The 16,593-nt window shown below is 44.1% G+C and overlaps 1 protein-coding gene across 2 annotated transcripts in view; it reads right to left on the reverse strand.

Annotated features, from left to right (window-relative positions):
• B3GAT2 (beta-1,3-glucuronyltransferase 2) overlaps positions 1 to 9,438 on the reverse strand; it is an 88,891-nt gene extending 79,453 nt beyond the window's left edge. The window contains exon 1 of one of the 2 annotated variants that reach the window (XM_040983621.1): positions 9,064 to 9,438. In XM_040983621.1, coding sequence (XP_040839555.1) covers positions 9,064 to 9,438 — 375 coding nt within the window. Of the gene's footprint in view, positions 1 to 8,847 lie in introns of both variants that reach the window. The other variant, XM_040983618.1, reaches the window with a different exon arrangement.
• Between the last annotated feature and the right edge of the window lie 7,155 nt (positions 9,439 to 16,593).

Raw genomic sequence — 16,593 nt, forward strand, 5'->3', positions numbered from 1 at the left:
TGACATTGTAGGCATGGACAACGTCAGCAAGTCCAGCATCCTACTGTCAGGATATATTCGACAGTTTCACCGGGAGTCCATCCTTGATTGGATGCAGAGATGCATACTGCACTACGTCTCCACATCTGGACATGTTAAGCTCTGCTACACTTCTATTACACATCCCTTTAAATAGAGCCAGAAAACAAAATCGAGAAATACAGAAAATTTACAGCTACATGAAGTTAAACATGCTACAAAATGACCAATGTGTTGCTAAAGTGATGAAAGAGAAAAATCAAAAACCTTCTTGAAGGAAATGATGCTATTACATGACTCATGTGGCACTGAAGAATAAGAGAAAAAATTTTGAAGAAATGACCATAAAAATATCAATGCCCATGAGATGTAGCATAAACAGTGTCAAAAGGGACATTTACAACATCAGTTGCTTATAATCAAAATGTCTCATATAAATGATGTATTAATGAATCTCAAGGACTTAAGAATTAAAATAATTTAAAAGAGAACAGCACAACATGCCAGTGCCAATGAACTATGTATTATATTTTGAAATTTTTTGAGGGTAGATTTGAAATGTTCTCACTACAGAAAGAGATAACTGACAATTGTGGGAGGAGCTCAGGTGGCTGAATGGGAAAATGATATGCCGATTTCGGTAGTACATTCTCAGCACAGAGCTGTAGAGAAGGTTGCAACAGAGTCTGCAGAGTAGAGACATTAGAAGAACATTCCTCATCACAATCAAGGCAATATCTGCAAATCCATAGCTAGCATCACACAGAATAGAAAAAACCGGAAGCACTTCCACCAACATCTAGAACCAAACAAAGATGCCCACTCCCATCACTGCTTTCCATGCAGTCCTGGAAGTTTTAATTAGTCACTTGGCAAGAAAGAAAAATCAAAGATATGAATTGGAAAGAAGGAAGTCAAGCTATTCCTATTTGCAGGGGAATCAGACGAGTGCATTAAAAAAAACTACTGAGACAGAGTTTGGTAAAGTTGCAGGATATAAAATCAATACACAAAAGTCAATAGCCTTTGCATACACAAACAATTCCAAGGCTGAGAAAGAATTTGTTCCACTCACAATAGCTGTGAAAGATTTAAATACCTTGTAATAAATTTAACCAAGGATGTGAGGGACCACTACAATGAACATTACAAAACATTAAAGGAAGAAACAGAAAAAGATTGAAGAAAAAGAGAAAAATCTTTAATGTTTGTGCATTGGTAGAATTCATATCAAAATGTCCATAATACTGAAAACAGTATATGGATTCAATTTGATCCCAAACAAAATATTCATGACATTCTTCCCTGATTTTAGAAAAACTATGCTAAAATTCATATGGCAACAGAGGAGACATTGGATAGCCAAAGCAATCTTAAACAAAAAGCTGGAGGCGTCTCAAAACCAGACTTTGAAAGAGTACTACAGGGCAGTTGAAATCAAAACAGTCCTGAACTGGCACAGATATAGACATGCAGATCAATGAAAGAACAGAAGTACCAGAAATGAATGCACACATCTGCAGTCAACCGATTTTTGACAAGCAAACTGAAATCAATCCAGGAAGAAACAAGCCTCCTCAACAAATAGTGCATGAAACATACAGAAGTATAAAACAAGACTCTTACCACACACCTTATACAAAAATCAACTCAAAATGGATCAAAGATCTAAAAACATGCTAAAAACATGATTGGACACCATATAATTTTTAGAGGAAAAGTTCAACTCTGGGCCTGTGCAAAGATTTCTTAGGAAGGACTCCAGAAGCAACAGGTAATTAAAGACAGATGAATGGAATTACAACCAGCTAAGAAGCTTCTGGACAGCAAAGGATATTGGTAACAAAGAGACAACAAACAGAATGGAAGAAAATATTTACAAATGATACAACTGATAAAGAATTAATATCCAGAATCCATAAGATCTCAAGAAAGTCAACAACAAAACAGTTAAAAATGAGCAAAACACGGTGGCATCATTTTATCCAAGAGATTTTTGCATTTTCTTTTTGTCACCTATGTGTGGGTTACTCAGAGGCATATTTTTTCATGGTGCTCTCATTTTGTTGTGCTAACTCATATCAGCTTTTGACCTTACCATGGCTTCTCATTTATGGGAATTTATTCTGATGGAGTAGTAGAGTCTACCACATTCAGATGTGAGGCTACAATGCAATATGCAACCCTGCTTCCAAATCAAAGATGGACTCCCAATGAAACTGTTTTTAAATGAGCAAAGGAGACAAATTCACAATTTTCAAAGATAAAATCCAAATATCCAACATACACATAAAAAACGTGTAAGATCACTAGCTATCAGGGAAATGGAAATTGAAAACATCACCCGTTAGAATAACTATCATCTAAAAATCATAAAACAATAAATGCTGGAGAGGATGTGGGGGGGAAATGCACCCTAATTCACTGTTGGTGAGAATGTAAAGTAATAAATCCATTATAGAGGACAGTATAGAGATTCCTCAGAAATCTGAAAATCTATCATGTGACCCACTTCTGGGATCTTACCCGAATGAAATGAGATGAACTTAGATATGTGTACATCCACGATTATTGTAGCTCAAATCACCATCGCTAAGGTGTGGAGTCAATCCAGATGTCCATCAGTGATGACTGAGTAAAGAAAATATGGTATATGTAAACTACGGAAAAACATGAAAAAAATTAAATCTTTTCTTTTGCAATAAAATAGATGTGACTAGAAGTCATCATGCTTTGTGAAAGAAACCAGTTCCCAAAAGACACATACCATGGTTTACCTGAGCTGGGTAACTAATACACAGTACAAAAATGTAACCTATACAGATGGGCATTTTGGGATTTGGTTATCACTTGCACTCTTTGTACTCTCGAGGAACAGTGTTTTTTTCTATTTGCTACTTCTTGAACTCTAACGTAATAGAGTTCTAAGCCTGATTATGAACTGAAGGTATGTCTCTATTAAAAAAAAAAAAAACTAAAAAGGAACAAACAAGGAAGGAGGATGGTACCTGAGGAATACTGGCAGGAGGGAGGGAGAGCAGGCTGGGGAGTATCAATGTGCTCCGAAATCTGTATTGTGAAATACATGAAATTGGTTCACCTTACCTAAATTTAAAAGAATTGTTGAATCTAGTTATCCTACAAAGTACACAAGTATCAAAACATGGTTTTATATCATAAATATAATCTTTGTCAGTTAAAAATTAATAAAACATTCAAAAGAGAAAAATAAAACCTGACCTAACCAAGAAATACTTGAGTTCAAAGAATGGTAGAATAAGAGCGGATGTTCAGGTTAGTACACTGTGACATCAACATTGCATATGGGAGGGCCGACTGAGTCCCAGGTACTTCACTTCTCATTGAGCTTTTGGATAATGCATCCTGGGAGGAAAAGGATAATGGTACAAGTGCTTGGTTCCCTTCTGCCCTAGTGGCAAGTCTGGATAGAGTTTGGGGCTCCTGGTTTCCCTCTGGCCTAGCCTTGCCTGTTTTGGGAATTTGTGGGTAAACCAATGGACAGGTATTCTCTCTCCACCTCCTACCCCTCTGTTCCTCCCTCTCCCTGTCACTCTGCCTTTCAAGTAAATGAAAATACACAGAAAAAGTGGCAGAATACCATATAGCAACATACCAGAAAACTCTTGTTAATCAAATTCTTGACTTCTTACAATGCCATCATTCCACCTGACTCCATGTGCTGAATTAATGAGCTTCAGGGCAGTAACAGTACAGGCTCTAGATTCAGAGCATGCGCAGACAAACTCCTCTGTCATAAAATAGTCATATGACTGCTTCAAATTCTTCCCAAATAAGGGTACTCATTACACTGTTTAGAGGTTTAGACAACTACCTTATGAACAGGTTGTACTTGTTACAAACTCTGTACTTACCCAAGGACTGTATTCATGCCTACATATCAGTATTACGGTGGGCAGGGGGGGGTCTGCTACATTAGGATAGGACGTGTTGTAAGGACTAAATTAATATGTGCAAAAACATTAAGGTTGGGAAATATTCCCATAGTAAATATTTGGTTAATGTCAACTAGGTTTTACTTACATTCATGGCAAAGGAAATAGCTAACATTTATTCTAAATTGTGCACAAAGATTATCAGACATGAATGATCAGCTGTCTTGCTGATTTCTGTGAATTAGAAACCTATTATAATCCGACTCCATAGATGGCAGATTTTATTTTTGGTTTTGGGGGGAAATTTGAGAGCCATGCAAAATATAAATTTCATACATCAATAGCACTGCAAATCAATTTACAATAATGTGTTAACTTCCACAGAATGAACAAACATTCCATCATAGTTCAAAAGGTTTGGAGTAGTTATATCTGAGTATTATTGAATTTGATGCTAAATATCCCACATAATTTGCGTCCCAACTGGAACACTTAATAAGATGGAAATACTATTTCATTACTGTTCACACATGATAAAATTCACCAGCCTGTAATTTAGAAGCAGAGAAGACAGAAGGAAATGGAGCCACCCTTTTTAGCTTTAAGGAAGAAGCAAACAGCTTATCTGGTGAAAAGACACAATGTTTATCACACCAAACAATGATCTGTACATATTAATGTATCTAGTACCGAAACAGTATTAGAAAAAGTAGGCTACACGGAAGACTGATGAGAAAAGATAACAAGAAAAGGAGGAAGGGAGGATGTCTTTTAAGCCCGAATTGTTACTCTTGGTCCATTAAAACATCAAAGGTCAAATGAAAACTGTTAATCCCAAAGGATACACTCAAAAACAAGATGGAGTTCAAGTACTGTATACCCAGGGAGAGCTACAAATTCAACCTCTGCAGGCAAAGACAACTGACACCGTTTTATAAACACATTGTTTCAAAATTCTCATATTTTATCAGACCTATGGCACTACTATTAATGCATTTTTAGAAGGAGAGAAATAAAATATAAGGGGCATATTTCAGGGAAAATGTTATACTCCACTGAAGGGAATTTACAGGTTTCTTAGCTTTAAAAATACAATTATCCCAATTCAAGTGACTGTTTAGGAGTGTAGTATATATAAGTTGAAGTTTCCTTTCAGAAGACCTACACAGAATTACTATTTAGAGGGAAAAGTATCGAACAGTGTGAATGCAAATATCCATGGCGCTCAGCCAGAAGTTTGTAAAGCGCAAAGCAAAATCTACAAAGGAAAATCTACAAGACAGAATTAAACTCCACCTTTACCGTTCTAGTACACACAAGCTTAAGAATGTGCAACAGAAAACTTCTAACAAGGGGCCTCTGACCTCCCTGCTTTCCAGGGACCTTCAAGATGGAAGATTTATTAGCTCCTTTCACTCACGCCAAATATCTCAGAGTTTGTCCGTCTTCCAGTCTTACTTCAGAGTTAAAAAATACTCAAGCTTTTTGTGCTTGCTTAGAAAGTGCTATTTTTTTAACCTTACAATTGTTTTCCAAAGGTGAACTTCACCTGAAAAGCATCCACGTGAGGGAAATCTTTAAAGGTTTCCTAGTGAAGAACAGAGGGCTAGTCAATACTTGTTATTGTTATTGAAAATACGACAAGCAAGCAAGTCGTGTTGATCTGTAGTGTGGCCTTTATTAAAGCAGCTTAACTCCTTTGCAAATAAGTGGTTCTAGAGAGCTGGATCGATGGGATGTGCAGGCAGGCAGGCTTACCTGGGATCTCTTGCACACAACCACACGAGTGCCCACAGGAAAGCCCAGGGTTGGCGAGGAAATGAAAGCACTCCTACCAATCCCTCCAGGGGTGAGCCCAGCGTCTGAGATACACTCAGCATCACTTGCAAATAGATTTGGCTGTTAACACAGGATGGTTCAGTGCAAATAGTTCTTTCCTGGCAGCATAGTTCAGTTGAAAAAGGAGGCTGAAAATGAGTTAGCTGCATGGGAGGGGGAAAAAAAATACCCTTCCAGTTCTCAGGAGGAATAATTAAGCCCAGGTTGCCTGTTGTGTCTCTAATTTAATTTGGAGACCTTTCATCCATTCCTTTCCTTCACTGGCAGCCAATACATAGTGAGCTAATTTGTACCTGGTTCATTTTTCCTTTTATCTTATCTACTTTTAACATCAACCATGGAAATTAGAAGCGCTGAGAATAAAAAATGAAGCCTGACATGGGACATTTTCTTAAGTACTGTGAACTACTTAAAAATGTGTGTGCATGCACAATATAAAGGACTGGGAAATAGGAGGATGCCTCAGGCCTACTGCCTCCCTCATTAGCATTTTCATTTCTTTCCCCAAGACGCTGCAGGTTTTTTTGAGCTTCATCCACTCATCCTTTTCTCGCATGAATAGCATCTACCCCGTAATCCATGAGGAATCATCCAAGCACAAGTATGGTGCACAAGTATGATACATCACTCTACTGAAAAGCTAAAGATAGAAACGGATCATTAAATTCTGGAAAGTGCCCACATCCTGAATACACACATTCCACTAATGTAGCGAGTGGACACTTGGTGGTGTGGTGAAGATGAAGCTTACCAGTTCACATCCCACATCAGAGTGCTTTGAATCTGGGCTCTGCTTCCTGGGATGCACACCCTAAGAGGCAGCAGGTGACGGCCTAGGTGCTTGGGGCCCCATCACTCCTGTGGAGTCCTAGAAGGAGCTCAGGGGCCCTGGCTATGGCCTAACCTGGCTATGCCTCCCCAGTTGTTGCAGGCATTTGGGGAGTGAATCAGCTGATGGAATCTCTCAGAAAGAAAAGATTTTAAAAATTTCACCGATTAATGAGTTCAGTGGGGCTTGGTATTCATGCCAGCAGGGAGGGGAGTGTTGGTAAAGAAAATGGTATCAACACACATGATGGCAGAGGGGTCTAACCTGGTGAAAACATCACTGGCGGGTGTGCGAGGGGTCTACTGCAAAGAAAGGTGCTATTCACTCAAGAGTCAAGTCCACGACCACAATCCTCTCCAAATAAAAAACACTCTTGATACTTCTCCATCCTCATTTTAAGATTAACGAGTTTTATTATTTCCAATCAGATAAAATGTTAGTATCTTGGAAATTTCATTATACCTTCCATTGTGTCCATACTACTTCTCCTTTTTCCTCTCCTCTTCATCAGCTCCTCTACCATCTGTGGATCACTAACCCCTCCCCCCAAAAACAAACAAACAAAAACCCTTCATTTATTTTTCTTCTTGCAGCTTGACAATGCCTACCACCAAGCCCTTTGCTCAGTTCGGGAAACAACCAAGGAAGACTGTTTCGTGAACCATGCTGTGGTGCCTGTGTGTGCCCCACTCTCCCACCATCTGCCACCTTACAGCAACGGGCCAACAGCTGGTACCATTTCACAATCCAGCCCAACCAACCAGATTAATGCTGAGGTGCGCTATACCTCAATAAGGCCACCTGCTTCACAGGAAAGGCCATTTCTAATTTATATAGGAAGGGGACATTGCATTTTAAAATGATGGGGCATTGAAACATGAAGGTATTCGCTTCAGGATACAAGCCCCTTCTTTCTGGAGAAAGCATTGACGCAGGATCAAAACAAAAGTCTAAGTTCAAACTCAGACGGTACCTTTAACCTGACTTATAACAAAGACTACCCCATAAAAATGGTGAGCTTATTTCTTTGGACACGTATGGGGGAAAAAAGCACTACGCAGCGAAATGGGGGAGAAGATGGAAACGACTGCGTCTTTTATTGATGAAGGTGAAGGAGTCAGCAATTACCTCTAAGAAATGGATTTTTAAAAGCCAGGCAGACAGAAAAATTAACCTGGAAGGATGCAGAGTAGCTCCGCCTGAGGTTAAGAAAAGGGGTGTGTGTGTGTGTGTGTGTGTGTATGTAGGCTAGCTGCTCACTTGACACTTAGCTCACTCACGGAGTTCTCAGTGTCTAGCTCAGTATTTTCTCAACCTCCAGTTTAGAAGGCTGCAGTTGATCTCAGAGGCAAGAATTCAAAGGATTTCAGGTGCAAAGAAGCAACAATTTTGGGGGATGACAAGGAATTCGAGATTCCGCTTTGCTCCAATTGACAGCTGACAACACCTCACAACCCAGCCTCATCTGCAGATAATTACTGCTGCTGTTGCTACTACACACACCACAACGTAGAATCGAAATCCCACTCAGTACTCCAGGCGACCCGTGAGCACACTCCAAGGCTTAGAGACCACACCCACATCAACAGGATGCAGAGGCCCGTGCAATTATGGCCTTGTTAACTTGTTAAGGAAACCTGGAGGAGAGTGGGAGGTATGGAAATGGCCTGGCAGGACGGTCTCAACTCCTTGGCTATAGAGGGTATTCTCGAGACAGCTACTCATGGGGGTCCATGGGACTTTCCCCTGGAGTGTAGAAAAGACCTCGACAGACGCTAGTGTTTCACTTACAACCACTTCCACGCAGAGGGCAACAGGAGAAAAAGACTGCAGGTTCACTGCCAGTCACAAGCTCAACAGGTGTGCCTCACACCTGCAGGCACGCGAGGGCATCAGCGCACGAGCAGCCTAGCCATACCGGCCCTTCTTTCCCCAGGCTCCAACGCGTACACGGATCCGAGCCAGGTCCCTGCGCCTTACACCTGCGTTAGTCCCGCCACCCTATCTCTAGACGGTAAATCTACAGTGGTCGCCTCACCCACCTCCTCCTCATGGCCAGGGGTTGGGGACAGTAGCTGAGCGGCGGCTCCACCCGAGTCCCGAAGGCGGACGGAGAGCTGAGAACTCCAAAGTGCAGCCCACGCACGAGATGAGGGGAGCGCAGCTGCCGGCTTCCCCAGCCGGCCGGCGGCCCCTTCCTGCCCCGGTGCCCCGGCTCCCTCCCTGTCCCGGTGGAGCGACTCTTACCTCTTGGAAAAGCTCCAGACTGTAGGTGTTGTCGTCGTCGGCGAAGAAGAGCACGCCGGGCTGCGCGCGCTGGTGCTGATGCCTCTGGCGCAGCCAGGCGAGGCCGGCGTTGCGCTGCTCCGTGGCGCGGGGTAGCCCGGGCCGTTTGTATCGCCGCGGCGTGGGCACGTGCAGGTGCGTGCTGGGCAGCCCGGCCCGCGCGAGGAAGCGGCTCACCAGCTCGCTGCGCGCCGCTGCGTCCTCCACCAGGATCCAGTGCAGCTGCGCCACCTGGCGGAACGTGTTGGCCAGGCGGGTCAGCTCGGCTTTCTGCACCGGCCGGCTGTAGGTGGGCGTGATGGCATAGATGGTGGGCAGCTGCGCTTGGGGCGGTGGCTGGGCCCGAGACTCGTTGCGTTTCTCCGTGCCGCGCCCGGGGCCGGCCCTGCGGAGCGGGAGGCGAGCGCTCCCGCGGCCCAGCGCGTACGGAGAGAAGTAGGGGCGCGGGGTGAGCGGGGGCGCCGGCCTGCGCGTGTCCACGTCGAGCATGATGATGACAATTAGGATCCAGGGCAGGAGGATGAAGAAGCGACTGAACAGCACGGACTTCATGGTGCTCCGATACCGCTGAGCGGGGCGAGCCTAGGGACCCCAGAGTGCGGCTTGGACGGCGACGGTGATCAGCGCGCTGTCTTCCATGGGCGCCCTGGCGGCCGCGGGGACCCCGAGCCTCGCGGGCTCACCACCTGGGCGTGGGGGCTCCGCGCAGGTGCGCAGAAGCCAGAGCTGCGGGGAGCGCCCGTCAGCACCGCGGGTTGCCCGGCTCTCCAAACGAGCTGGCAAGAAGCGGAACTCGGTCCAGCGGCGCGTGGCTGGCCCCGGAGTTGTGCGGGGCCGGTCTCGGTCCTCGCCGCGCTTTTTTCGAAGAGCGGGATCCGGCACGGGGTGCGCTTGGAAGCTGGCGTCCCGCGGCGCTGCGGGCCAAGGGACTGCAGATGCTTTCCGGGACCCCTTCCGGGGCGCCAAGGGCTTTTCCTTCTTCAGCCTCCCGGGTGCGGGGCGCCAACGACCCGGAGGGGGACGCCGGGGCTGTGGATCCCCAGCGCTGATGGCGCGCGCGCCGCCGCGGCACCGTGCGCTCCTGTCCGTCGTTCTTCTCGCTTCTCAGCAGCTCTCTCCGCTCCGGCAGCCGGGATCCCAAAGCCGCGAAAGAAAGAAAGGGAAAAAAAAAAAAAAAAAGCGAGGGGGCGGGGGCGCTGCAGACTCCGGCGTCCTCCCAGTCCTCCGGTGGAAAGGCGGCAGCGTTGCTGCTTGGAGGGCGGGGGTGTGCGCGGCCGGCCCCGCGAGCCGGCTGGGGAGGCGGCCACCGCACCGCGCTGCACCGCGGAGGGCGGGAGGGAGCGGGAGGGGGCGGGAGGCCGGTCCCCGCCGGGGCCGCACGACCTCGCGCGCTTAGCTTGCTGAAAGCCTGCAAGGTCCTGGAGATCAGCCCGGAAAATCCATTCACGTGTGAGAAACTCTGAAGACCGAGGGTGAAGAGTGAGAGGAGAGAAGCCGGGGGGCGGGGGAAGAAGGGGCTGGCGTCTAAGGGATCCGTTCTGGAGCCCCCAGCTGCGGATGGGGGTGTAGGGAGCCCCGGCGACAAAACTGGCGTTCTTGCCCCGTTAGAAATCTACGACAGACAAGGAGGCGGACGGGTGCCGAGGGAGAGGTTAGGTGATAAGCATCAGAGCGTGGTGGCAGCTACCTGGGTGGGGCGGGGTCAGGTGGGGTGAGGTAGAAGGAAGGGTCCTAGGAACTCCAGCTGAGCAGGCTTAACTTATTTTCCTTCGGCAATCACAAGTCCCCGCAGTTAGCTGTCGGGGAATTGTTTTGAGAAGTAGAATGACCTCCAGTTTCTGGATGAGGATGCGATGCAGAAGCCTGGGGTTCCAGAGGGATTTCTCCGAGATCAACGGAGAGCCAAGTGGGAGAGGACAAGGCTGTGGTGCGGAGAGCAGGCGGCTTCATCTCTGCACGCCACGCAGGGCGGGGCTGGCCTTGTTACACACACCCACCCACCCATCAAATTCAAACGGAACACCTGATGACAAATGGAATCAGCTGGTGCTCTTCTACTAGGAGTTCCTGGCTATCTGCAATGGACCTGGAAGAAAGGAACGTGAGCCAGGCTTGCTGGGGTGACGCTAGCAAAGCTGCGTGAAAACTCCTCTCCCCCAAGCTCATGGTCGTTTTTGAACCCATCTTTCTTTGGTACATCCTTTATAGTTTGTTCAGACAAACTATCCTGGGCGTTCTGAGAGCTCAGTGGTGAGCTGTGGGGGCTGTCGGCGCTTAGCTTTTCCCATACTTGTTTGCTCACTCCGACTCTGCATCTGCTGCCTATAATCAGACCTTGGACAGTCTGCAAATTTCTCAAACTTCCCCTTCAGATTCTAAAACCTGGGAAGGAAGTTTCAGACCAACACCCTATCCAACCTTAAACCCCCAACCCTGGCAGGGCCAGTGAGCTTCCTGTCTCAAGTTCCTTTAACTCACTCTCAACTCGTCATTCAAACTGCAGATTAGTGCATCTTCAGCACCCAGGCATCTGTTGGCTTCCTTTCCCTGTTTTCCAATGGCACAATATGCCTCTGAATGTAATACCTGGGTAAGAAACATCCTGGGCAGACTTTGTCACCACTGGTGAGAGGGATGGGAGGGAAGTGTGAGGCTCGTCACTGAAACCATAAAGCAGGACACACCACTTACAGTCCTCCGGCCACTCCACCAACAAGGTGACTTAAGTCACCTGTTGGGATTTTCATTTTGGGGAGCAATGCCCTGTGTTAGCTAGAATAGAATTCAAGTGGTTACTGAATTGTATTTTAAATCCTCATGCTAGTTTCAACCGTTGCTAAAACCTACAAGCCAATCGTCATCTTCAGGAATCAGGCCCATTCAGACACACATGGTCCTGATTTGGAATTTTACCTGGTGCGCAGAATTCACTGATCCCACACAGCAAAAGGCTTAACCAGAACAACGTGGTCACTTTGCTTTCTCCACCAACCTTGTCAGCATAGGCAGTCATCCACCGCGGGAGTTCTGGGATTGTTGGAGTACAGGAGACCTGAGTTTGATTCCCAGCTGGGCCACTTTCTCAGAGCCGCTTTCAAAGCTTCGGTTTCCTCCTGGCAAACTGGGTTAATACCTACTCCTTTGGACTCCTGTAAATATTCAGTGGGATACATCAGGCAAAGTATTTTGTGAAGGATCTGATGATCTGGTGGTCTTTGAATACAGGTAACGAGAACACTTAACACAGGAGGTTTTGATTAATGATAATTATCGCACAAAAAATAATGTCCCTTTGAAACAGAACTGACAATGTCATTAAATAGTACTTCCAACTTACAGTGAAGCTTATCCCTGAAACTATATATGCTGTAATCTTCCAAGTTGATGTAGAGAGAGGAGGAAATAATTAATTCACCCCAAATACAAGGCACAGCTTGTCAGAATGACATGGTTCCAAATGACATCTCAAGGGGCTAACTATGCTGTTGTTTTACATTGATATGAAAGTGCGGAGGATCTGAGTATGGGAAAAAAATATATATATATATAACAATTATCACTAACGTGTCCATTTGAAGTTCAAAACCAAAGTGAAAAGCATTTTTGGTGAAAGAAACTCATGCTTTAAAAATAGGCGTTTATCATGTGCTGGGCTGAAAGCATCTCCCTTAAACGAAAACTTGACGACGATATTGCTTTGTGAAGCACAATCCCTGGGTAGCTATAATACTTTCCCATATACCCGTGCTATTCTTACAGTAAAAAATTTAAACTTTGTCTGTGGCTGATAATGAAGGTTGGAGGAAGTCACTAGAGTAATTAAAATAATTACCTATCTTCAGAGCTTCTGTTCATCCTCTCAGTGTTTACTTTCATTTAATCTCTCTAATTATTTGTGTAACAAAGTGAGCATGGCTTCATCTGTACTAATGAAGCCTTGCAACGCTGGCATCAGCTATTGCATTTCAGTATTCAGTGGTTGTCCTCAAACAAACAAACGTGAAAAAAAAATTTCCCCGTTTGGGGAGTTAGCACAAAATGTATCATATAATCACAAAGCATTTACATTTTTGCCTTGATGAGTAATATGCCGCTGTAATCTCTGTAGCAGAAAGACTGCTGTAACCCCAGAATACTGTGTTTTGAACTGATCCCATTTGACATGTGGGCCTAGGGGTTTTGCTAGGATGACTAAAACGATCCTCAAATGAGCATTTGGTGACATTTTTGTTACTCTAGGTCAAGTAGGAAAGAAAGGAAAAAATCTATATGCTGTGATGAGTAAGTATTTATATGACAACAATGTAGCTATGTGTTTGAGCTGTGAAGAGAACCACAACTAATTTGCACTGATGTGAAAGTGTTGATAATCAATGCCCACATACAGAGGAACATGAATCCTCTGTGTTGAAACTATGAGGTGCAATTATGTGGAAATATGGTATCAAGTTAAATTTTCTAATAGCCTCAAATTCTGGGGATACTTGACAGTTTCATTGATAACTGTCAGTATGTGACATCTAAACCACAAATTTAATAGCTCATTTGGTTTATTTTTATGCATTTGAATCCTTTACAAAGATCATTCTTAGCCTAGATTTATTCTAAATTATGATGCTTTTAAAAATGTAGACATTTGTAACTATTGTGTAAAAATGTGATATTACAGGTAGTTTGTTCAATAAAGTTCTTACTTTTATAGAATTATTTGGGAACAAGTTTATTCCTTCTAGAAAATTAGAAACCAGCAATTTATCCTCACAGTTTTCTTGTAAAATGCTTTCATGCAGTTTGAATAAAAGCTGAAGCTGCAACATGCCAGTGTCCTGTCTTCTCCTTTTATTAATGATTTAGAATACACAGAAGTCCAATAAAACATGCATGGAGGCATACCATCGTCCTTTCTTAGTTTTCTCCCATATCTCGAAAATGGCATTGATACCAAATTAGCAATTTGTTAGTAACACAATTTTACTATAAAACTACATAACCTAGCTTTTGCAGTTGGTGCATGAACAAAAGGAGGTCATGAGAAATATTGTAAACACTGTAAAGTGGTATATACACATAAAATATAAGATTGACCATTGAGCTGGTAAATATTGAAACTTAGAAGTAAAAACATGGGGGTTCCTTACGTCACTGGGTCTATTTTTGTCTATATTTCAAAATGTCCATAAGTTAAAATATCAAAAATAGCATACTACAAACTATAGTTTGCTTACCAAGATAGTGCTGTTGTTCTACTGCCATTATTTAAAAAACTATAACAAATACCAACTTTTTACAAAAATGTGATGTTACAGGTAGTGTTATGGGTTGAATCATATCCTCCAAAATTCATATGTTAAAGTCTTAACCCTGCTACTTCTGTGATCTTAGTTAGAAATAGGGCAATTTCATATTTAAGTTGACATTATGCTAGTTTAGTGTAGAACCCGCTAATCTACCATGACCAGTATCCTCCTGAGAGGGGAAATTTGGACCCTGAGACAGGCACGCAGGGAGAATATCACATCAGGACTATTGGTTTGTTGCTACAGTCAAGGAATGCCAAAGATTCGTGTGAGTCATCAGGAAGTAGCTAAAGGGCCTGGAATAGGTGCTTGCTTAGTGCCTTTAGCATGGGCATGGCCCTGCTGGCCCCTGCCTGCATCCTGAATTTCCAGCCCCCAGAAATATGAGAAAAGGCATTTCTGTCATTTAAGCAATGCAGTTTGTGGTATCTGTTACAATAACACTAATGTAGGTAGAGAATGATGCTGGTGGTGAAATTATAATCAACTAGGGTCTTATGCATGATGACATGAGGGGAAAAGTGTGTGTGTGTGTGTGTGTGTGTGTGTGTGTGGTGAAGAGCCTGAGAAAAGAAATCAGCTTCCTCAAAGCTCCAGTGAAATACAGCCTTGTGAGATTTATAATACATAGTACTTGCAAGGGAGCTGCGCTGTGGCACAATGCATTAAGCCATGGAATGCTGTGCTGACAACCCATGTGGGCACCGGTTTGAGTTGACAACTCCAGGTCTAGCTCAGCTCCCTGGGAAAACAACAAAGGATGGTCCAAGTCCTTGGGCTCCTGTATGTGGAGGCCAAGAAGAAGCTTCTGGCTCTTAGCTTCACGCTGGTCAATGTGGTCATTTTGGGAGTGAACCAGTGGATGGAAAATTCTCTCTCTCCCTCTTCCTCTCCCTTTCTTTCTCTCTGCTTTTCAAATGAATAAATCCTTAAAAAGAGAGAGATTAGTTCTTTTTTTTTGAGATTTATTTATTTTTATTGGAAAGCCAAATTTACAGTGAAAAGGAGACACAGAGATTTGCTATCCACTGTTTCACTCCCCAAAATGGCCACAACAGCCAGAGAACCAAGTATTTGTTTTTTTCTTTTTTTTTATTATTATTAATAACATTGTATTATGTGACACAGTTTTATAGGTACTGGGATTTCCCCCACCCCTCCCATAACCCTCCCCCCACGGTGGATCCCTCCACCTTGTTGCATAACCACAGTTCAAGTTCAGTTGAGATTCCTTCATTGTAAGTATATACCAAGCATAGAGTCCAGCATCTTATTGTCCAGATAAGTTCAACGGCTTCTTGGGAAGACCTTCTCTGGTCTTAAGGTAGAGCCAACAGAGTAAAATCTCTATCAATCAAAAGCCCCAACATAACATCAGCAACAATATACAATGTTGTGGTATTAATTGACATAGTATTGGGTAAACAATATGTTAAAAATAATGCAAGTTCTTAACCACTTCCTGTGACTACTCCATTGACATTTCAACAATTGAGGTGCATAACCATTACAGGAAGGGTGTGCAGAGAAATCTTCAATATCTTGGTAAGGAGTGCTTACTCTGTGTCCTACCTAGTAAGGTATGTGTGAGTCCATGCTGACCAAGCTTTCCTTGTTGTTCTCTGCCTATCTATTCGTGTGTGTGTGTGTGTGTGTGTGTGTGTTTGGAGGGGGGGCTCTGGAGTGACCCTGATGGTCATGGCAGAGAGGGTGGAGACCCAAAGTTGGAACTAAGCAAGGACCAGAGAAAGCGCCTCTCCTTAGTCCTGAAGGAAGTTTACTGTTCTGATTCTGAGGATTGCTCTGGGTTCCTGGCTGTTGTTCCGATGACCTTGGATCCTACAAGGAAGAATTCGGGCTTCTTTTATCCCGTGTAGTAGATCCAAAGGGGAGGGGGGGATGCCCTCTGAGTTCTAGGGCTCTGAAGGCATTCCAGTTCCCCGTGGTCTCTTTGGCAGTTGGGATGTAGTCCTTGGTACCTGCACTGATAGTCCTTGGTGGGGATCCAGGAATCTTCAGGTTTGGGATATAAGCCTCTTCCTGTCCTACTCCACTCTGGGGTCCACCCCTGCTCTGTGCATATGACCTCCTGTGGTTGTTAGGATCGCTCTTGGTTCCCCCTGCATGTCTTTGTAGTTTAACTATTGTCTAATGCTGTTTTGAATCTATTACCAATAAGTTACCTGTTATTTTCCTGATAGGTTACACTACATGTCTTCCTCACACATTCTAAGTAGATAGAAGATTTCTTTGCTCTCCCGCCCCATTTCTGATTACCACAAGGTTTTGAAAGTATAGTAGGTTTTACAAAATTTTTCAAAACACATAGGTTGAGACAGTATTAATTACAGGTTTATCTGAGGAAGATTTACTGTCCTTGGAAATCTTTAGGATTAATTCACGTCACCAA

The sequence above is a fragment of the Ochotona curzoniae genome, unplaced genomic scaffold (assembly GCF_017591425.1).
Source record: "Ochotona curzoniae isolate NIBS_2020 unplaced genomic scaffold, NIBS_Ocur_1.0 contig_3819, whole genome shotgun sequence".
In the NCBI taxonomy this organism is placed as follows: Eukaryota; Metazoa; Chordata; class Mammalia; order Lagomorpha; family Ochotonidae; genus Ochotona; species Ochotona curzoniae.